The 22,456-nt window shown below is 49.1% G+C and overlaps 3 protein-coding genes and 1 non-coding gene across 7 annotated transcripts in view; 3 read left to right on the top strand and 1 right to left on the bottom strand.

Annotated features, from left to right (window-relative positions):
* SRCAP (Snf2 related CREBBP activator protein) overlaps nucleotides 1–4,637 on the top strand; it is a 30,636-nt gene extending 25,999 nt beyond the window's left edge. For 2 of the 3 annotated variants that reach the window (XM_027527554.1, XM_027527553.1), the window contains 3 exons: nucleotides 1,011–1,205; nucleotides 1,355–1,438; nucleotides 1,547–4,637. In XM_027527554.1, the coding sequence (XP_027383355.1) occupies nucleotides 1,011–1,205; nucleotides 1,355–1,438; nucleotides 1,547–4,237 (2,970 nt within the window). In that variant the 3' untranslated portion in view covers nucleotides 4,238–4,637. The remainder of the gene's footprint in view (nucleotides 1–1,010; nucleotides 1,206–1,354; nucleotides 1,439–1,546) is intronic. The other variant, XM_027527552.1, reaches the window with a different exon arrangement.
* Nucleotides 4,638–4,975: 338 nt separating this feature from the next.
* On the top strand, nucleotides 4,976–8,177 carry TMEM265 (transmembrane protein 265). Its single transcript, XM_027527563.1, has 3 exons — nucleotides 4,976–5,215; nucleotides 6,243–6,413; nucleotides 7,691–8,177. The coding sequence occupies exons 2-3, from the start codon at nucleotides 6,246–6,248 to the stop codon at nucleotides 7,850–7,852; spliced, it is 330 nt and encodes a 109-aa protein (XP_027383364.1). The 5' UTR covers nucleotides 4,976–5,215; nucleotides 6,243–6,245; the 3' UTR covers nucleotides 7,853–8,177.
* On the top strand, nucleotides 6,348–22,408 carry PHKG2 (phosphorylase kinase catalytic subunit gamma 2). Of its 2 annotated transcripts, XM_027527560.1 has the most exons (11): nucleotides 6,348–6,413; nucleotides 12,905–13,009; nucleotides 13,585–13,697; nucleotides 17,116–17,291; nucleotides 17,549–17,603; nucleotides 18,732–18,797; nucleotides 18,882–19,045; nucleotides 21,210–21,300; nucleotides 21,401–21,554; nucleotides 21,627–21,752; nucleotides 21,850–22,408. In XM_027527560.1, the coding sequence occupies exons 3-11, from the start codon at nucleotides 13,603–13,605 to the stop codon at nucleotides 22,141–22,143; spliced, it is 1,221 nt and encodes a 406-aa protein (XP_027383361.1). In that variant the 5' UTR covers nucleotides 6,348–6,413; nucleotides 12,905–13,009; nucleotides 13,585–13,602; the 3' UTR covers nucleotides 22,144–22,408. The 2 variants fall into 2 exon arrangements, with proteins under 2 accessions (XP_027383361.1, XP_027383359.1); XM_027527558.1 differs by lacking the exons at nucleotides 6,348–6,413; nucleotides 12,905–13,009 and adding an exon at nucleotides 13,126–13,253 and having other exon boundaries at nucleotides 21,850–22,400.
* On the bottom strand, nucleotides 11,195–11,299 carry LOC113884037. The gene has a single exon (XR_003508790.1). It is a non-coding gene; the product is annotated as a U6 spliceosomal RNA (small nuclear RNA).
* Nucleotides 22,409–22,456: the final 48 nt, after the last annotated feature.

Here is a 22,456-nt window from a genome sequence, read left to right as displayed (position 1 = left end):
AGAAGTTCCATTCCTCGTCAGGGAACTGAGATCCTGCCCTGCAAAAAAAGAGTTGACAGTCCCTAGAGTAGAGCTAACGGTTATAGTGTGTGTCATCTTTCAGTCTCTTGAGTTTGTCCAAGGGGAAAGAACTATTTCTGCTGCTTCCCAGATTACAGTTCACCTTTGATACTTGTGAGTAGATTGCTTATTGGTTCACCTGATTTCATAGATAGAATCACGGTTCTAGGTTTGAATTCCAGCAGTGCGTCTTGATAGTGTCTGTTAAGCTACATCCATTTAATCCTCTGAGCCTTAATTCCCACTTCTCTGAAATGCTAAATTAGAAGGAAGTAACTGAGGGTTAAATGGCATAGTGGATTTAGAAGTGCTTTGTATATAGTGTAAAACTCTTTTTTCCAAACATTAAAGCATACTAGAATCATTTGGAAGATTTTGAAAAAGATTGATTCCTGGGCCCTGTTTCACAGTCTTGCTACTTAAATCATGATTTTTAAGGGTGAGGTCTTGGGCATTTGTAGTTTTTTGGAAGTAGACAGATGTTTTGAAACTACAGGTGTGGATTATCATGGAGAAAATTTTCCCTACCAAGTGCATTCCTCTCATGCTCTAGGCTACTTCCCTCAGTGACTTTGGTGTGATCTCTCTGGATATTCATCTCGGGAATGATCAGATATTAGTCTGTTGTCCTGAGGGATCTCAGTGCAAAAAAGAATTGTGGATTATTTTGTATTCAAAAAACTACTGCTTTAAAAAGATATGAGGCTGATTTGAAAGTAAGTAGAACTAGAGGTCTCAAAAACAGTTATTTTGTCCCTGGTGGGACTCCTGGTTGAATCTGTTCTATCCTATGTGGACCACTGTGTTGTTTGGTAATTTGGGTGGCCCAGAAGAGAGTTGAGTTATGGTGTAAATCTGCTTTGATGTAAATCTGGCCTCATTTGCCAGAATCAAATCACAGGATGTAAAGAAAGAACTTCTCATGGTATTTCTTCCCCACACCCTTGTAGGCATTGTGTCGAGCAGAGGATGAAGAGGATATTCGTGCAGCCACCCAGGCCAAGGCTGAGCAGGTGGCTGAGCTTGCAGAATTCAATGAGAATGATGGGTTTACTGCTGGTGAGGGAGAGGAGGCTGGTCGGCCTGGGGCTGAAGATGAGGAAATGTCACGGGCTGAGCAGGAAATTGCTGCCCTTGTAGAACAGGTTGGTGTTGGATCCACTAGTTCTCAGCCTTACCCTCCATAGCCCCTTCCTGTGGACTCTATGACTATCTGTCTTTGGTGAAAATAATCATGAGTGATGGGCCCTGGGCACCAGGTTGCTATTTTCATCACCACTGCTCTTTCCCACAGCTGACCCCCATTGAGCGCTATGCCATGAAATTCCTGGAAGCCTCCCTGGAGGAGGTGAGCCGAGAGGAGCTCAAGCAGGCAGAAGTGAGTATTTCTTCAGGGTGGGGATAGAAGTGGAAAGTGACTGCTTTCCACGTACTCTACGTGCTGCTTGCCTCCCTCTGACCAGTCCTTGGGCTCTGTTTTTGATAGGAGCAAGTGGAAGCTGCCCGCAAGGACCTGGACCAAGCCAAGGAGGAGGTGTTCCGCCTACCCCAAGAGGAGGAGGAGGGGCCAGGGGCTGGGGATGAGGTTTCCTGTGGGACTGGTGGAGGCAGCCACCGGCGCAGTAAGAAGGCCAAGGCCCCTGAAAGGCCAGGGACTCGAGTCAGTGAGCGTCTTCGTGGAGCCCGGGCTGAAACTCAAGGGGCAAACCACACTCCTGTCACATCCACCCATCATACCCGCAGCACTTCCACACCCCCTCGCTGCAGCCCTGCTAGGGAACGAGTTCCTCGGCCAGCACCTAGGCCTCGACCCCCTCCAGCTTCAGCTCCTGCTGCAATTCCTGCCCCAATTCCTGTCCCAATCTCTGCCCCAATCCCCATTTCAGCCCCAAACCCAGTAACCATGCTTCCTGTCCATATCTTGCCTTCTCCCCCTCTCCCTTCTGCACAGATTCCTCCCTCTTGTTCTTCTGCCTGTACCCCTCCTCCTGCCTGTACTCCTCCACCAGCTCAAACCCCACCTCCAGCCCAAACTTCTCTCTTAACTCCTTCCTCTCCTCTTCTGCTTGGCCTACCTTCTGTGCCCATGTCGCCACCAGTCACGAACCTCCCCTTGGGCCTGGGGCCTGAGGCAGAGCTGTGTGCACAAGCAATGGCATCTACTGAGTCCCTGGAGCTGGCTGATATGGCCAGTTCCGAGACTTCCCCAATTACTCTTGTGCCCCCTAAGGATCTGTTGCCAGTTGCTGTTGAGATCCTGCCTGTGTCAGAGAAGAACCTTTCTCTCACCTCTTCTGCACCTAGCCCAACCCTGGCGGCTGGCAGCGTCCCCAACGGTCAAGAGCAGGAGGTACCCGAGCCTGCCGAGGCGACCATCCTCTCAGTGCTGCCTGATGGTGAGGAAATGCCCACGTGTCTGAGTGAGAGCAATAGGCTGGAGCTCCCACCCTCAGCAGCATCTGATGAGCCACTTCCAGAGCCACTGGAGACTGATAAGAACTCGGAAGAGCTGGTGGAGGCCCAGACCCCAACCTCTACTCCAGAGAAACCACAGGAACTTGTTTCAGCTGAGGCCACAGCCCCATCAACTTCATCCTCGGCCACCTCCACACCTGAGGGTTCTTCGCCAGCCCGGCCCCCTCGGCGTCGTACCAGTGCAGATGTAGAAATTAGGGGTCAAGGGGCTGGTCGGCCAGGGCAGCCTCCAGGTCCCAAAGTGCTTCGCAAGCTGCCAGGACGGCTAGTGACTGTGGTAGAGGAAAAGGAACTGGTGAGGCGACGGCGACAGCAGCGGGGTACTGCCAGCACCCTTGTGCCTGGGGTCTCTGAGACTGGTACCAGCCCGGGAAGCCCATCAGCCCGCAGCATGTCGGGGCCAGAATCCTCACCTCCCACCAGCGGTCCCTGTGAAGTTGCTTCCCCATCCACACTGCCCACTCCAACCCAGCAGCCCTTCATAGCTCGCCGTCGCATTGAGCTGGGGTTAACTGGTGGGGGCAGCTCAGAAAATGGAGAAGGGGCACTGCTTGCCATCACCCCTCCTGCTGTGAAACGTCGGAGGGGGAGGCCCCCCAAGAAGAACAGGTCTCCAGCGGATGCTGGGCGAGGGGTTGATGAGGCACCTTTATCCACCTCTAAGGGAAAAACCAATGGGGCTGATCCAGTCCCTGGGGCTGAGACCCTTATTGTTTCGGAGCCTGTCCTTGCACCCCAGCTTATTCCTGGGCCCCAGCCTCTCGGACCCCAGCCAGTTCACAGACCCGAGCCCATCATCCTATCACCTGTGGAGAAAAGAAGGCGTGGGCGGCCCCCTAAGGCCCGAGATCTGCCCCTTCCTGGGACCACTTCCTCTCCAGGGGATGGCAACTTAGAGAGCCGGACACAGCCACTCCCGCTGCCGCCACCCCTGCCGCCACTCCCGTCCCTCCTGTCCTGTCCCACCGCTGCTGCCGCCAGCACTGTCACCACTCTCACCATTTCAACGTCCCCACCCAAGCGGAAGCGGGGCCGACCTCCCAAGAATCCACCATCACCTCGGCCCAGCCAGCTCCCTGTCTTGGACCGTGACAGCTCTTCTGTCCTCGAGAGCTGTGGATTGGGGAAGCAGCGGCAACCCCAGGGCCAGGGGGAGAGTGAGGGTAGTTCATCTGATGAGGATGGAAGCCGCCCCCTCACCCGCCTGGCCCGCTTACGTCTCGAAGCAGAGGGAGTGCGGGGACGAAAGAGTGAAGGGTCCATGGTGGTGGCTGTAATTCAGGATGACCTGGATTTAGCGGATAGTGGGCCAGGCGGTTTAGAATTGACATCTCCCGTGGTCTCATTGGCTCCAAAACTGCGCTCGACTCGGCTGCGTCCAGGGTCTCTAGTTCCCCCTCTAGAGACTGAGAAGGTGCCTCGCAAACGGGCAGGGGCCCCAGTCGGCAGTGGTCCTGGGCTGGCAAAGCGGACCCGCCTACAGCCCCCAAGTCCCCTGGGGCCTGAGGGCTCAGTAGAGGAGTCTGAGGCCGAAGCCTCAGGTGAGGAGGAGGAAGGGGATGGGACCCCACGGCGCCGGCCTGGCCCCCGCCGGCTTGGTGGGGCCACCACCCAAGGGGACCAGCGTATCTTGCGCAGCAGCGCCCCTCCCCACTTGGCTGGCCCTACCATTAGTCACAGAGGCCGCAAGGCCAAGACGTGAGTGGGCTGCCCTCTTCACCTAGGCTTTCTGCCATAGCCCCTCTCTCTCCATGACCAGGCCTGACTCTGTTAACCACTACTTGAAGTCTTTTGAGGGGGAAATCCTCCAGGGAGACATAGGGGCCTTCTCCCTTCTTTCCACCAAAGTAGGGAGTAGGCATCTGGTTGTCATGGAAACGGGGCTCTTCACACATCCCCTTCCCTTCCACCCCACATGGCTGGGCAGTGTTAAGGGTGGTAAGATAGTCTCTGTCCCCACCCCTTTGTACTTGATGTCCCCAGCTATCTTTCATGGCCCCCCCCACCCTTAGGGGAAGGGGGAGGGGCTTCTCTACAATGAGTTTTTTCTTTTTTTTTTTTTTTTTAAGAAGAAAAAAATAATAAACTTAGTTTCTGTATGAGCATCCGCGTAAGGAGGCTTCTGATTTTCTGGTCTGGTGGACGGTTGGGTGGGAACTTGGGTATCATTTTTCTCCTCTTGCTAAGACCCTAGTACTTGATCTCTAACCCAGAATTGTGTGTCTTTGAGGCAGAAGTCGCCACCCAAGAAGAGGGAAGAATGGCAAATCTGATGTGGTAGGGTACCTTTCCCTACGGTTTCCATTTTAAGTCATCCAGACTCGTATGTTTCTCCCTTCTGTTCCCTTGTTCCTGGACTCCCCTTGGGGCTCTCTGACGCCTCAGACTTTGCCCGCTTCAATCCCCTTGCTCAGGTGCTTTCACTCCCTCTTCAGAAGGCAGGCACCCTACCTCCAGTTACTCCATCCTTGCCTTCCCTTGCTTTTCCTCCATCTAGCCAGACTGGTTTGAATCAGCCACACCCCCTTCCAGCTTCTGGGGATCTTCAGATGGTGGCTGGCCACCCAACCCCACCCCTGGGCTTGGCTTGGAGCCCTGAGTCAGCTCCATCTCCACCCAAGCCAAACCAAACCTGAGGCAGAGGCCGAAACTCAAACAGTTCCTCAAGGCCTATCGCCAGGTAAGAGTCCCAGTTCGTTGTTATATTTTCTCTGATCTCGATTCACTGGACCCTCTGTGTTTTTTGATGACTGTGTGTACTGAGTCTGAGTTCTTCCCTCACATCCATTCTGCAGCTTTGTGTACATGGCATTCTTGGCTCTTTGCTTGTCTTCCTCTCTCATTCATCCTTCCTATCCTTTGTTACTTGTGTTGAAAGAACTGCAAATGGTTTCATTCTGTCTAGGGTGTGGGGAATGGTTGGGGGTGAGGGTAAAAAGGTGGTTTGATGCCAGAGCTCTTGAGAGCTTGGGAAATAGGGAGATGAGAAATTATTAAATAGGGCATCGTTATGCAGGTTTCTGTGTAGGTTATGAGGTCATTTGGACTCTGTTTAACTGATTGTGTTGTGTAATCTGGGTTAAAATGGGGAGAGGAGGTGGAAGGGAGTCTGCATAGCAAGGGAGGCTCTGATACGGGGAGGTGAGGTCTTTCTGGTGTTGAGTTTTCTTAGCTATAAAGAGAGCTTAAATGATGCTTTTCCTCTCCTTTCCCCCAAATTCACGATAGTATTTTCATGTGAAATGACTGATTTCCTTGAGATGGAGTACAAGGTTTAGGGTGCCATTCTCTGATCCCTCAATATTTGAGGGCAGCCTCTAAGGAACTGCAGGGCCCTTTGAAATACAGTTTAAAATCACTGACTGGGGTAGACCTAGATACCTAGCAGTCTTTTGAGATACTGTGTTTCTCTGCTGCCTCTCAGTGTGTACCTCATTTTGCTTTTCCCCACTTCTCAAAACAGTAAGTAATACAGATAATGCTGTGTTGACACCACTTTGCCTTTGAAGGCTGTGAACCTTAGGCTGAGGAAAAGATTCCAGACACACATTTCCTCTCTTGGTCACTAGGGGAATTCCCCAGTAAGGCAGCATTCCTGAGAGTTTGGCTAGGCTACAACATGATCAGGGAGAGGGGGAGAGTCTGAGCAAGGCAGGCTAAGAGTTCAGTTGTTGGGCTTACAAGTATCTTGACTGTATCGCCCACAGGTGATGGAGGACGAGGAGAATGCAGCAGAGAGCCTGGTGTGCAACACGGAAGCTGCTTGTTCTCCATCCCCCATTCGCTGCTGCTGGCTCCGCCTCCGCTGCTTAGCAGCTACTAGCATTATATGTGGCTGCTCTTGCCTGGGAATAGTGGCCCTTGTGTTTGCCATCAAGGTGAGGAATGCAATTCCTGTGGGAGCAGGGGTGTGGATGTAGAAAGGCAGTGGTTCTGTATACCTGATCTGTCTACACTGATGAGTTAATAAGTACCTGCCAGAGCTTGGCTGTGGGCCTGGTGCCAGAAGTAAGAATAAGACATGGTTCCTGCCATCAAAGGGCCCACAGTCTAGGGAAAGAGATGGTTGTGAAAATGGGTAATTATGAATAGCATGCAGCTAGCTCATCTGTATTATGATAGAGGAAGCGCATGGTATTCTGGGCACTAGGAATATATATGTATGTGATTGCGTGTACGTGTATAAGAGAGAATAGGTGACAGGCATCCTACAGGTGTGAAAAGAAAGTGATGTTAAAGGATGAGTGAATAAGGATAAAAGGGCATCCTATACAAAGGCAGTCTGGACTGTTAGTTCAGTATGACTGAACCAGCAAGGAATAGTAAGAGATGAAGCCAGAGGACCTGGATTCCCAGGAGCCTCCAGTGCTGTGTTTGGCAGTTTTAGTGTTATCTGTTAAGTACTAGGGAGCCTCTCAAGGATTTTTGCAAAAGAAAATGATATGATCAGATTTGTGTTGCAGTAAAATCCACTCTCAAGGCCTATAAAGAGGATGAATTGGAAGGGGCAAGACTCAGGGCCGCTGAGCAGTAATTGGAACAATCTGTAGGTATTCAGAAGACACTGTGAAGTCTTAGAATGAGCCTCGCCATTCCAAAACATCTGACAGAAACGGCACATGTACTTTTTGAAAGGCCACACAGGCTAACTTAAACATCATACAGGCATTTCCTCTATCCTACTTGTATTTTTATTAGAAATTATTTTCTTATCAAAATAATTTGTGGGTTTCATTACACAAAATCATAAAAAGAATCCTTAATGAAAAAGATGAGATTAGCCTTTGGGCTAGTGAGAATGGAGTGTTTGATTGGACATGAGTGAAATATTTGTAAGATTGCTCACTGTTTCTTGCCAAGAATTCCAAATTCTGAATGAAACTGAGATGAGTAGAAAAGGTAGAGGAATAAAATGATTAAAAAGTACTTTCCCATATGTGATCTGAGCTAACAACAGCCATCCTGAAAAGGAGGCAGAGCAAAGTTGGGTGCCTTACTTTGCAGCTGAGACATGAAGGAGAGAAACTGGAAAGGGAGGTGGAGTGCATGGGTGTGAGATTCTGAGCCATAATGAGGATGTAGGATTGGAGTGGGACAATGGGCATTCTGCGGGGAGAAGCAGGGGGAGAACCTAACCAAAAACCTGCCCCCACAGGCGGAAGAGCGGCATAAGGCAGGCCGGTTGGAGGAGGCAGTGCACTGGGGGGCCCGGGCCCGGAGGTTCATCCTGGCCAGCTTTGCCGTCTGGCTCACTGTCCTCGTTCTGGGCCCCCTGCTTCTATGGCTGGTCTCCTACGCCATCGCACAGGCTGAGTGACCCTGGGTGGCCTTTGCTGAGATCAGCCGAGACATCCTGGATCCTCCAATGCAGTATTGTGAGGGTCTAGTGCCAACAGTGGTTACTTCCTGGCTGGAAGGATGGTGCCTCTCTCAAAGGGCTTTGGAAGAGCTCTTTAGCCTTTTCTAAAAGGCAGCAGCTGAGACTGATGAGGGGAGGTCAGCCTGCTCTATTCTTTCAGTGCCCACCAACCCCTATTCCCCCTAATCTACTCCATCCTAGGGGCCTCTAGGAGGGGAGGTTGAAGACCAGGCCTGATTTTATTAGTATTTGTTTTGTAATAAAAATCTTTTTAGTGGTGAAATGTTCCTGTCTAATTGTTGTTCCCCTGCTTTTCCCTGGGCCCTTGGTGAGAGCCAGACTGAACATGGGATCATGGCGGAAGCCTGCCTCTCCCCTTACCTAGGAATTTCAAGAGGAGGAAAGGATCCTCCTTCCTCCCCCCACTTTTTCCTTCTTCTAGAAGTCTCCCTTCTTGGAAAGCCCCACACTTCTCTCTTACCTATCAACAGACTGTGAGGCCAGAAAGCAAGAGTCGTAGCAGCAGCTGTTTATCACGTGCTAACTATATTCCAGGCTGTGTTCTAAGCATTTTATATTTCTTCTTCACAACTCAAAATCACTCAATGGTAGGTATTGTTGTTCTTATTTTATAGTTGAGGAAACAGGCATGGATTTTCCAAGGTCACACAGCTAGTAAGTGGCATAATTGGAATTCAACCTAGACAGTTTAGTTTCAGAGCTGAGAGTGGAGTGAAAGGATTGGATAACAGCAACCACCACCCAGTATGTGGAGACCTGTATGATTATAATGAATTTTCATATCCTTTATCTTGGGTCTCATGATAATATTTTAAACGTTTTTTAAATTGTGAGGTACATAAAGGAAAAGATCCAAAACAAATACATAACTTCATAAGTTAATACAAAACATCTGAAAAAACCACTATTCAGTCAAGAAATTAAACTTTGTCAGCACTCAAAATCTCCTTTCTACCCGTCCCCATCACTCTGCCTTCCTTTCTTTCCACAGGTAACTTTGTATTTGTTATCCACAGGTATTCTGACTTCTAACAATGTCATTTGCTTTTGCCTGCATTTGAATAGGATATAAATGAAATCAAATGTATTCTTTTTATGTCTTGCTTCTTTTACTTAACACTGCTTGTGAGATTCATCCATATTTGATGTAACTGTAGTTTTTATTAGTCTATAGTATTCCATTATATGACTCCCTGGTAGCTCAGTGGTAAAGAGTTCATCTGCAATGCAGGAGACCCAGGTTCAATCCCTGGGTCAGGAAGATCCCCTGGGAAAGGGAATGGCAACCCACTCCAGTGTTGTGGAGAATTCCATGGACAGAGAGGAAGCCTGGTGGGTGACAGTCTGTGGGGTTGCATAGAGTTGGACATGACTGAGCAACTAACACACACATTCCATTATATGACTGTATTACAATTAACACATTTTCTGTTAGTGAACTTTCAGAACATTTCCCATTTTAGGATATTATGAATCATGCTGCTATAGACAGTCTTATACATGTCTTTTGAAGTATATATACCCTGGGAATGGAATTTATTTCACCAATACAGACCAGCAGAACACCTAATGGAATTATCGATGCTGTACACTGAAGAGTCAAGGGGAAAGGGGCACGTGATTGTGCTTTTCAGTGTTCCAAAGTGTTTCAGGAAAGAAAAGTGAAGGAACTCCATTGTCCAGAGATTAGGACTGTAACAATGGGTAGAAGTTATATAGACAGCAGTGGTTCTGAACCTTGCCTTCAAAATGTAATCTGGGCAGCCTTAAAAAGTAACTTACTCCTGAGCTTTACCACCTGCTCCCTTCCCCCATGTCCCCCACCCCGTCCCCCACCCCACTCCCCACCGCAGTCCTGATATTCTGATTTAATTCATGTGAGGCACTGCCTGGGTATCAGGAGAACTCATTTTAAGGAGATTTTTCACACACAAAAAATTTAAATCTAGTACTTGATTAATCAGCAGCTTCAGTTTACTAGAATATCCCATTCCTCCAAACTGATTACATGAGATCTTGCTACTTTTTAACTCTTTATTTTGAAAAAATTTCAAGTCTATAGAACAATAAAAGAGTAGTACAAGGAACTCTTGTGTAGCCTTAACCTAGATTTATAATTTTTAACACCTCAACCACGTTTGCTTTGTATCTATCTATCTTGTTCAGTCACTAAATCGTGTCCAACTCTTGTGACCCCATGGACACAGGCTCCTCTGTCCATGGGGATTCCCCAGGCAAGAATACTGGAGTGGGTTGCCATTTCCTCCTCTAGGGGATCTTCCCAACCCAGAGATTGAATGTGCATCTCCTGCACTGCAGGTAGATTCTTTACCCGTGAGCCACCTGGGAAGCCTTTTTCTAAATACTCATAATTGTTATTGCTGAACTATTTGAGGGGAATACCTTGTGATCTGTATCTCCTAAGAACATATTTTCTCACATAACTATAGTACAATTATATTTAATTCAGAGAAGTTTAACATCAGTACAACATTATCTTCTAATAGTCTATATTCAAACTTGCCAGATGTCCCAGTAACATACTTTATAGCAATTTCTACTTTAGAGTCCAGTGTGGGAACGTAGATTGCATTTAGTTTGTCAGCTCTTCAGCATTCAATTTTTAGTAGGTTCTCATCCTTTTCTTTCATTTTTCATGACATTTTTGAGGTGAGGCCAGTGTGTAGAATGGCTCTTAATTTGGGTTCTTGTGATTGAATTCAGGCTTATGCATTTTTGGCCGAAATCTTACATAAGCTGTATGCCCTGAACACATCACATCAAGAGGCGTGTGTCAGTTTGTCCTTTTATGGCAGATGTAACACTGACAACTTGGTTCTAAGGTAGTGTCAGATTTCTGCGAGGTAAAGATAATTTTTTTCTTTGTAATTAAACAGTTATCTGTTTAAATACCTCACCAAATTTTTCCCAATAACTTTAATGCCTGTTTTGCCCAAGTCAGTTATTACAAGGCTTACAAAATGTTGTTTAACTTTATCATTCTTTGTACACTTATTAGTTGGCATTCTATTATATAGGTCTTTTTCTCCTTCATTTATTTATTTACAATTTTTAGTGTCAGTATGGCCTCAGATTTGTTTTTAAATTCAATTTACTATACCCATTACTACCATTAACCTTTTTAAATAGTTTTGTTGAGGTATAATGGCATGATTTACTTACAGTACACAGATCTTATTGTGCCAATGGGTGAATGTTTTTTTTCTTTTTAATTGATTTTTTTATTGAAGGATAATTGCTTTACAGAATTTTGTTGTTAAAAATATGGAACGCTTCATGAATTTGCATGTCATCCTTACACAGGGGCCATGCTAATCTTCTCTATCATTCCAATTTTAGTATATGTGCTGCCGAAGCGAGCACTAGGTGAATGTTTTTACATGAACACGCCTGTGTAATCAGGTGAATAGAACATTTCTAGCATGTGAGAAGGCTCCCTCATAGCTCTCTCAGTGTCATTACCCTTTTTGTCCCTGATTTTAACCTGGTTCTTGTGTTTAAGTTCCCATCTTTCTTCACTTACTTTCTGGCACAAATTATTCCAGGCTCATCTTGTACTTTCTCTGCTTTAGCGTGGGAATTGGCCATTTCTCCCAAGGAGCCCTGGTTCCTTTTATTGAGGACTGTTGCTTTGAAATCAGTATTTAGACACTAGCTGTGCTCACTACTGGACAGGCTCTATTGGTCCTTGGCCCTTTCACAGATTAGAGCAAGAAAATAGCTAATGTTATCTATTCATTCTTAAAATCATACCTCCAATTTCAGTCATAAGGTTCTCTCCCCATTCCAAATATTTCCACAGTAAGAACCTAGACTGCCAACTACATCAATGTGTTTATTCACTTTATTCAAAATAATTGTCCCATTATACTACCAAGCAAATCTACCAAGTAAAATACAAGATTTCTTTGAGTTATTCTGTCTTTAAATGGTATAAGGTCAAAGTACTCCATTAAAAAGTTACTTGGATTCGTTTTTTCTCTTCATTTGGTTGCAATCTGAAAGTTATATTTCTCTTAATAAGATAGCTGTTAAAAAATTAAATGAGTTAGTTCTCTGCCTCTATCTGGAATATAACCTCCACAAGAGTAGGGACCTAATTTTTTTCTGTTGCTGTTAGTCTATGGCTTAGATGCTCAACAAATATTTGTTGAATAAGTAAGTGAATGCTAGGGTTGAGCTGCCCTAAGAAAACTTGTGGAGCAAGTCGCTCCTGGCAGAGTGATAACCTGGTAAGCTTAGAACAGAGAGCGAGGGACTTCCTTGGTGATCCAGTGGCTAAGGCTTCATACTCCCAATGCAGGGGGCTCAACTTCAATCCCTGGTCAGGTAACTAGATCCCACATGCCCCAGAACAAAGATCTCGCATGCTGCAAAGACCAAGGATCCGACGTGCCACAACTAGGATCTAGCGCAATCAAATAAAAAAATATATTTTTTAAGGGTGATATTCCTCAAGACTTTGGGGGCGGGGTGGTGGGAAACTGGAAAAAAATGGTCTTCCAGATAGCACTAGGGTTTTGGAATCACCAACTGAAGAGATGAGTTTGAGCAAACTCGGGGAGATGGTGAAGGACAGGGAAGCCTAGTGTACTGCAGTCCATGGGATCGCAAAGAGTCAGACACGACTGAGACCCTGAACAACAAGAGATTTGGAGGTATCCGAGTCAGAGCATCCACAGAATGAGAAAGCCTTTTCTGGCTGAAAGGCCGTGGCTCATAAAATTAGCCAAGTTCAGCACCAGGCTGCGTGCGCCTAACATTTTAAGGGCTTGAGTCAGCCCCTCAAAGCAGGCGCTTTGGACCAGGCTGCTAATATTTTTAACACCCAAGTTCAGACAGTGATTTTGAGCGACTGAAGAGACCATGCCCAAGTCCGGGTGGGAATCGTAAGGCCAAGGAGGGCAACGTACCAAGTACCAGGAGGTGACACTTACCGGTAAACCTAACTTCCGGGTCTGTTTTCAGGCCTCTAGCCCTGTTGCTGAACAAGCTCCGCCCTCTGCTGGTCCCAGCAGATACCGTGCCCTGATTGGCCGTATCTGAAGCCCCGCCCTAGCGTCGCAGCCTCAGGTAACTCAGAGCTCGAACTCCCGGGCCAGCCTCGGGATTCTCGGCTTCCTATTGGACTACCAGTTTCCAATCCGAAGGATTTTTGAACCTCAGTCTTTGGGTGACTCTGGCCATTGGCGGACAGAATGGGGGTGGGGCCTGAGGTCTTCGCCGGCACAGCCTGTGGGTAAGGAAAGAGGCTAGGGGCGAACCCCGCGACAGGGCGGCCTCTGATCGACTCTGGCTTCTCTCTCCGCCCCCGCTGGTGAGCCCGCGCGAGACCCTGCGCCCCTTCCCAGCACCCGCCCAAATGCGCCTGCGCAGCAACAGCCGCCCGTCCTGGTGCCCCTTCCCCTCTTCCTCCGTACCTTTTCCCTTCCCCTCCCCTGTCCCCCTCCCTGCCTTGCCATCCCATCCCAATCCCTAAGGCCCTTTCTTGGGGTCTCCCCTGTCCCGATCCTTCCCCCACCCCGTCCCCATCCCCCAGGATCCTGGCTCCCCAGCCACAAGGGCTGCGCCTCCGCGAGCCGCGATGTGCGTCCTCTCAGAGCCTGTGGGCCTCCTTGCCCTCACTGCCCTCCGTTTCCTCCTCACAGGTCCCCACCTCTTTCAGAATGACATTGGACGTGGGGCCAGAGGATGAGCTGCCCGACTGGGCTGCAGCCAAAGAATTTTATCAGAAGTACGATCCTAAAGACGTCATTGGCAGGTAAGGCCACGTCTAGGGAAACAGAGGTCCAGAAAGGTCAGGTCCTAGCCAGGATACACATTTCCCATGCTTGCTTGGTTGCTTTAGTCACTAAGTCGTGTCCGACTCTTGCGACCCCATGGACTATAGCCTGCCAGGCTCCTCTGTCCATGGGATTCTCCAGGCAAGAATACTGGAGTGGGTTACCATTTCCTTCTCCAACACATTTCCCTGTGTGAGTGGAGAAACATTTGGTGACTAGACTCTTTTTCTGAGTCAGCCCCTATTTTTTCACCAGTCATTCATGTATGTATTCAACAAACATAATTCAAGCGCCGACTGTTTGCCAGACACAAAGATAAACATGGGGAGGTTAGAAGAGATGTTTATGCCCTGGAAAGTGAAACTGAAAGTCGCTTAGTCCTGTCCGACTTTTTGCAACCCCATGGACTATATATGCCCTGGAGGTACTCCAAGTAAAGTGATGGAAAGAGACAGGAACATTCAGGTAGCATTAAGCTGTGTAAAAAGTGCTGTTGGGTCTCAGAAAACCACAGCTTCCCAGAAGGAGTGATATTTGGGTCTTGAAGGATGACTAGGAGTTCAGCAGGCATCACATAGAAGGAAAGCTTCACCTGTAGAGGCAGTGACTAATACGTTCATTCATCAGGGTTTCCAAAGCATGTACAATGTGCTGGGTGCACTGGAGATGTGAGACCCACATCCTACATCTGATAAGATTTCTGTTCTCCTGGAGTTTATATTCGAGTAGTGGAGAGAGACAATAAACATGAAAACAAGTTAAATTTCAGTGTAAGTGCTAGGGATAAAATAAATAAGGTGATAGAACAAGAGTAATTAATGGAGCTGAGACTTGAAGGATGAGAATGAACAGATAATACACTGAGGCAGGATATATTCCAGGCAGAGGGAAGGGTAGTGCAAAGGCTCAGCACAGCAAAGAGCCAATTAAAGCAATAGATAGAAGATTATAGCGGCCAGAGTGTGTTAAGAGTGGGAAAAGTTGGAAGAGGGACTACCCGCCTGGCGGTTCAGTGGTTAAGACTATACTCACAAGGTCATGAGGACAGAGGGATGTCTCTAGGACCTCAGGAAGCAATTCATTCAGTAAGACATGTCGGCCTGATTTAGGGAGACATGGGGCAGGGGTGGGGGGAGCTTCCTTGGTGGTCTAGTGGTTACGATTCTGGACTTTCACTACCATGGCCCAGGCTAGATCCCTGGTTGAGGAACTGAGATACCACAAGCTGTGTGATGTAGCCAAAGAAAAGGAGGGGAGGGTAGCTTCTGGGCATGAATGTTGAAGTCATGGAAGTGGATAAGATTACTGAGAGTGTATGTAGCCTGAGAACAGGAGGACCAAGGATGGGATGGGAAGTCTTTACATTTAAGGGGTGGACAGGGCTTCCCTGGTGGTTCAGATGGTAAGGAATCTGCCTGTAATGCAGGAGACCCAGCTTCAATCCCTGAGTCAGGAAGACCCTCTGGAGAAGGAAGTGGCTACCCACACCAGGATTCTTGCCTGGAGAATTCCATGGACAGGAGCCTGGAGGGCTGCAGTCCATGGGGTTGCAAGGAGTTGAACATAACTGAGTGACTAACACTCTCACTTTCAGAGAACAAGGTACTAGGCTGTATCAGTAGGAAAAGTTTGGAGTTTGAGTCCAAAGACTCAAGTTTTCCAAGTTGGTGGTCATGACATATAATAGGAAAGCTTAATTAAAAGGGAATGCTCCTATAGGTAAAATACTGTAGGATACCAGAGAAGGGAGTGGTCCCTTCTTCCTGGAGAATAAATGAAGAATTGGTTGACATTGCATTTACTTTGAGTCTTAAAGCAGGGATTCTTCGATGAATGGCTTCAAAGGATCTTTGACCCACCCCCTGAAATTATAAAAATGTTGGGTATGTGTGGCAGAGCTCTGCAGCTTTTCACAAATTCTCAGAGGTTCATTGAAAGATGAAAATAACTAGACCAAGGACCTGAAACTCCAATGCCCTTACTGTTTGGGCAGGAAATTAAAACTGTGAAGTGGCCAAGAGTAAAAGAGTAGAAAGTGATTGAGCCTTGTGGCAGCTGGAGGGTTCTCAACCGCCTAAGAAATGTGAATTCAGATTTGTAGAGAACGGTGCCCTTGTCACAGTGTAATGTATCTGTGTTAGGCTGGAGGACCAATAGTTTGTGTCCATTGATTGAAGCGGAGAGGTAGGTGAGAGGCATTTCAAGCAAAAGAGTTCCATAAATGCAAGGAGGCCCTGGGAACACAGAAATGAGGTTATGTGAAGGGCATCCAGGGAACCAGAATGTGAAATGTGGTATGAAGACAGATTCTGGAGAGATTTGCACCTTAGCCTGAAGTACTTGTAGGGTCATACAGAGTTGGTGACAGAGCCCAAGCCGGGAAATCCCTGTCTAGGACTTCGTCTCTTTTCTTTTCTTTGGGTTGTGCTATCCGGTTTCCAGGATCTTAGTACCCTGACCAGGGATGGAACCTGAGTCCCTTGCAGTGGACGTGTGGAGTCCTAACCACTGGACCACCATTGAATTCCCTAGGACTTTGTCTATTTTTTTTTTGACTGCACTGGGTCTTCATTGCTGCACCCAGACTTTCTCTTGTGGCGGAGCACAGCCTCTGGAGCATGGGCTCAGTGGTTGTGACTCCTGGGCTTAGTTGCCCCATGGCATGAGGGATCCTCTCAGAGCAGGGATCGAACCTGTGTCCCCAGCTGTAGCAGGTGGATTCTTAACCACTGGACCACCAAAAAAGTCTCCTAAGGCTTTGTCTTTACAAAGCCAAATGGGCTTTCCTGTCTGTACTTTATTAATGCCTTTCAGCATCCCTTAAGGATGTTGTTGGCTACATTTCAGAGCTGATGAAGTGGGAGCCCAGAGACCTTATGTCAGGGGGTCACTTAGAGGTTAATTAGTGGCAAGTTTGGGGCCTAAACCCAAGATCTGCTTCTCAGCTTTGGTCTTCCAGTCAGTGGCCCAAGGTTTATTTCACCTGAGGTATTGTAGGGGAACTTTGGAATTTAGATGGGGTAACCATGGAAGTGCGTAAAATCTGGAGGGGGCCTTAGGTCACTTCTTCCTGCCTTCTCCTTGTGGGGTTCAGGGGCATGGGACAGGTTTGAGGGCTCAGTGTCTGGGCTGACCTCCAGAGGGAGTGGCAGAGCCTGGAACCCAGGACCCCTGCCCCCCTGCCCTGTGAGCTCTATGTTGCTCCTTGCTGGGTGCCTAGGTCTCTGACTGAGGCTGCTGTGAAGCTCCAGTAGGCCAAGGTGAGCTCCTCAGGAAGTCACCTTGTCTAGCTGGGTCTCCGGAGTCTGGCGCAGAAGATGTGAGGCTGCCAAGGCTCCACTCTGTGGAAACGAGAAGGCAGGAGGCCCTGACTCATGTGTTGTCCGACTCTGGCAGAGGAGTGAGCTCTGTGGTCCGCCGCTGTGTTCATCGGGCTACTGGCCAGGAGTTTGCAGTGAAGATCATGGAGGTGACAGCCGAGCGGTTGAGTCCTGAGCAGCTGGAGGAGGTGCGAGAGGCCACGCGGCGGGAGACACACATCCTTCGCCAGGTCGCCGGCCACCCCCACATCAGTGAGGCTGCTTTCCCCACTCCTGTTAGCCCAGCCCACCGCCCACCTGCCCCAGCACTGCCTCCACACTCTGCTCCCTTGCTCCTGGCTCCGCTGCACCTCATCAAAGTGTGGCCAGCCTTTGGGCCCCTCCTGCCTCCTCCGGTTCTCCTTCCTTCCCAGGAACAGCCCCCTGCTGCCTCAGGGTGGAAGAGGCCCTCTGGTATGCAGCTGCTCCTTTCCATCTCTGGCTCTCTGCCTCTCTGCCTCTTTCCCCAGTCACTCTCATCGATTCCTACGAGTCTTCTAGCTTCATGTTCCTGGTGTTTGACCTGTGAGTATCCCCCTTCCCTGACCGAAATCCTCTTCCTCTCCTCCTTGCACTTCCCCAGCCTTACAGCTCAGTGGGCTGAAGACCACCCTGCCCACACCTTCCTCTGCTCCGGCTCAGACCTGCCAGCCCAGGGCATGGGCCCTTTTTCCTAGGTGCCCTGATTGAGACAAGTTCTTCAAGAGTCTTAGTGACCAGCTAAATATAAAGGGTCTTCATGAGACCCTGTTTTAAGAGGAAGGTGTTCATTCATGAGCTGACCACGTATAAACAGACTTTCCCCTCACCCATCTTTCAATGTTTAACACTCTCCACTGGAATCTCTCTGCCCATCGATTCTTTTTCTGATTGGTCTGAATCTGAATGTCAAATACTTTGGTGCTATCATACAAACCAGTTACAAAGGAAGTTCAAAAGAGAATGGTTTGGATACCAGATGTTTAAGAGAGGCACTTGGGAGAAATTTACTAAGTCTTCAGACAGAAATGACCTCTGCAAAAGTGGAGGGCAAGTAGGAAGTGTCTGCTTCACCACCATGCAACAGTGTTGCAGAACCTGATGTGTTCTTTATTTCAAGGATTGATACAGAGTTGCAATTATAACCTCAGTTTTTAAAGAGAACATAAAGTAAGCAAAATTCAAAGTAAAGTCCTATTCAACTTTCTTGCTACTATTAACTGTGAAATTTTGGCCCATGGTCTAAACAGGATCACTTCAAAAGACTTTTTTTTTTTTTTTTTTAAATATATTGTCAGATAACAGGGACTTCCTGTAAATGATCATTTATTCTTGCTTTTTTAAAAAAATGTGGCCACGCTATGCGGCTTGTGAGGTTTTGGTTCCCTGACCAGGGATCAGACCTGCAGCCATCACACTGGAAGCACAGTTTCTGAACTGCTGAACTGCCAGGGACATCCCACAATGCAGAGATTATGACTGCTGGCACCTTGGAGCAAACTGGCCCTGACATCTGGTTCACTCTTGGAGTGCTTTGTCTCGAGGCCCTTTCATTTGCTTACAGAGGGATCTTCCTTGACTGACCTCTTCCATGGTATTTGTTGTGAGCACTGGCTTATTTTTTCAGCCTCCACTGTGAGGCGCACCCATCTCCCAACCCCTCCTGTCCCTTAGGATGCGGAAGGGAGAGCTGTTTGACTATCTCACAGAGAAGGTGGCCCTCTCAGAAAAAGAAACCAGGTAATGGCTGAGCCTGTAGCCCCCCGGGATGAGCAGGGGGTGGGGCGGGGCGGGGAGAAGCAGAGCAGCCTGCACCTCCCCCAGGTCCATCATGAGGTCTCTGCTGGAAGCAGTGAGTTTTCTCCACAACAACAATATTGTACACCGAGACCTGAAGCCCGAGAATATTCTCCTAGATGACAATATGCAGATCCGACTTTCAGATTTTGGGTTCTCTTGCCACCTGGAACCAGGCGAGAAGCTTCGAGGTGAGGGGACCTGGTGCTCTGAGGGGCTTGGGAGGGATGGAGGCTCAGGCTTGGGACTGGTTGGCTGGGTCTGAGAACTGGGTCCCACGGAAAGTCAGTGAGCGCTTGCCAGCTACCTGCTGGGTGCAAAGCCTAGTGTGCAAATGAAAGTGGGTTCCCTGCCCTGGGGAGGATGGAGTGAACAGATCATGGCACACAGCAGGCAGGGGGCCATGCTGGAGAGCCAGGAGGAAGGACCACCGATTCAGATGTAGGGACCCACAGAGGAAGGGGCTCGGATCTGGGCCTGGGGAGGCTGGGCTTGTCATAGGAAGAAAAAGAGAGGGAGCAAGGGACAGCGGGGCTTCCCAGGTGACTCCAGTGGTGAAGAACCCACCTGCCAATGCAGGAGGCATGGGTTTGATCCCTGGGTTGGGAAGATCCCCTGGAGAAAGGCATGGCAACCTACTCCAGTATTCTTGCCTGGAGAATCCATGGACAGAGGAGCCTGGTGGGCTGCAGTCCATAGGGTTGCAAAGAGTGGAACACGACTGAAGTGACTTAGCACGCACGCAGTGACAGAAGGGCTCAGCTGCACCTTTGAGGTCTGGCGGAGGCAGGGCCACGGTGTGCTGCTCAAGTGCCATGAGGGGCCTGATGTGGGCCGACAGCGCTGCTCACTTGATGCCTTGGGACTCAGGGTCCCCTCACGTTAACACATTTGTTGTGACAACCATTTCTAACGCAAGTGGCAAACTAGACAAAATTCAACTGCGGGACTCCCCAGAGCCTTTAATAGGCCACTTCCTGTCTTTCAGTGCCTCTGCCCTGGGCTTAACAGCTAACCTTCACTGGTTAACCTTCATGAGTTTGAGCAAGCTCTGGGAGATTGTGACGGACAGGGAAGCCTAGTGTGCTTCAGTCCATGGGATCACAGAGTCGGACTCGACTGAGCAACTGAACCACCACCACCTTCCCTGGGCACTTGCTCTGAATCAGGCAGCACATGGAGTCTTTATATGGCTTGTTTCTCTAGATCCTCTTAACAACTCTGAAATAGTATCTGTGTCTCTATTTTATAAATGGGCTTAATGAGGTGAAGTGACACGCCCAAGGTCATGTGTGATTTGAACTTGGGCAGTGTGACTCCAGAGCTCACGCTCTTACTCTGTGGACTTACACATCTTCCACATGCAGGTATTTTTCTCCCTTTGGGCTGCCACACACACTTCTCCATTCTGAATCATTTTTGCCCCTCCCCACTCCACCATCTCCCTTGGCTTGGATAATTCAGTTTTTTTACTTGAAAGCTCCAGGTCAGGGTAGAGCCGCTGCTTTTTGCTCCTAGCTCTCCCCCACTTCATGATACATGTCTTACACTGTTTGTGTGCTTCCTGGTAGATGGTGAGCTTACTAAGGGCACGTTGGATTTGCCATTGTGTCTAGTATGGTGCTTGGCACACAGTAGGTGTTCAGTAAATAGTTTATCTAGGAAGGCATTTGCCAAGAGAAAGGCAGTTTCTCAGTTCAAGCCTCTTAAGACTTCTTGGAAGTGTGCCATGGATCACAGAGTGCAACTGCTAGAGTGGAAGAACTGGTGCCAGAAATGGTAGAAGAAAGTAAAAATACAGGCTTTGATCAAGTCATGGAAGGCTTTATGCTTTAGGAATCTAGACTTGACCCTGAGGCCATGATGGAAAGCCAGAGAAGGGTTTTCAACAAAGGACATACCCAGAATGTATCTTAAGAAATCCCATATTCCTACACACTCCCCTGGGTTGAGTGGTGGTTCCACTAACCGCAGTAGAGATTCTAGGAGGAGGATTAGATTTGGGCAGAAAGGAATGCAGAAAAGATTTAATTTCTGTTTTCTATGTGTGTATGTATATAAAACATGGTAATAAGTTGTGTGAGGTGAGGGCTGGTGGAGGAGGCAAATGATACAGTTGGATAGTGCTTTGAAGTCAACCCAAACACCAGGTTTTCCCAGGAAGGCCACCAGGAGCCTTGGTAGGTACTTGTTCATTAGAGTGAGGCTCTAACACTGAGACTTGGCAGAAGGCTGGCAGGTGCAGGATGGAAACACTTGTGGCCCTGGTGGTGGTGAGGCTCCAGCAGAGGTCTGGTGTGAAGGGTCCTTGAGGGGGCTGGTGACACCCCATCCATTTCAGGCCTCTCTCCCCAGAGTTGTGTGGGACTCCAGGGTATCTAGCACCAGAGATCCTTAAGTGCTCCATGGATGAAACTCACCCAGGCTACGGCAAGGAGGTCGATCTGTGAGTTTCCCGTTCCCCGCCCTTCCCTCCTCCTTTGTGTACTGTTCTTCAACACCTTTGCTTATCACCTGGTCCCCCCTCCCCCACTCCTCTTTCCCAGCTGGGCCTGCGGGGTGATCTTGTTCACACTCCTGGCGGGCTCCCCACCATTCTGGCACCGACGCCAGATCCTGATGTTACGTATGATCATGGAGGGCCAGTACCAGTTTAGTTCACCCGAGTGGGACGACCGTTCAGACACTGTGAAAGACCTGGTGAGCTGGGGTTGTGAGTGGGCAAGGAGAGAGGCCCAAGAGCTGCTCCTCATGCTCTGGGGTTTTCCCTAGATCTCCAGGCTGCTACAAGTGGATCCTGTGGAGCGCCTGACAGCTGAGCAGGCCCTACAGCACCCATTCTTTGAGCGCTGTGAAGGCAGCCAAGCCTGGAACCTCACCCCTCGCCAGCGGTTTCGGGTAAGCCTGAGCGTGTCAGGGTCTAGGCCTCCTCCTCTTCCCAGGATTTTTCTTATGGTGACTGTTCCAGTGGAGCTCACACCATCCCCCTTCCTAGGTGGCAGTGTGGACCGTGCTGGCCGCTGGACGGGTAGCCTTAAGCGCCCACCGTATCCGGCCACTGACCAAGAGTGCGCTATTGAGGGACCCTTACGCGCTGCGGCCAGTGCGGCGCCTGATCGACAACTGTGCCTTCCGGCTCTACGGACACTGGGTGAAGAAGGGTGAGCAGCAGAACCGGGCAGCCCTCTTCCAGCACCGGCCCCCGGGGCCTTTTCCCATGATGGGCCCTGAAGAGGAAGGGGACTCGGCTACTATCGCTGAGGATGAGGCCATGCTAGTGCTGGGCTAGCACGTCATCCCGGAGGATGCAGAACTCTCCAGGAGAAGTTTCTTTATCATTCCAGCCCCTCTGGGCTCTGGCCACAGGCCACCATTGGCCAGGCCCGCCACCAATCATACTATCATAGAGGCCAGTGTGGTATGCCTACCCCCGCCAGCCAGGGCTTTGAGATCAGAGCTGGGGTGGAAGAGAGCCACCCAGGGTGCCACGCCTGGCCTTATCTGTGCTGCCTGCACCACGTATGCAATAAAACCTGCTACACGCCAGAGAGCCAGTCCCCTGTGTCTGGTGTCTGGCTTCAGCAGGGAAGCTCAGAAGGTGC

The sequence above is a fragment of the Bos indicus x Bos taurus genome, chromosome 25, assembly GCF_003369695.1.
Source record: "Bos indicus x Bos taurus breed Angus x Brahman F1 hybrid chromosome 25, Bos_hybrid_MaternalHap_v2.0, whole genome shotgun sequence".
NCBI lineage: Eukaryota > Metazoa > Chordata > Mammalia > Artiodactyla > Bovidae > Bos > Bos indicus x Bos taurus.
Note: the sequence above shows the minus strand (reverse complement) of the source record. Positions and strands in the feature narration are given on the sequence as shown.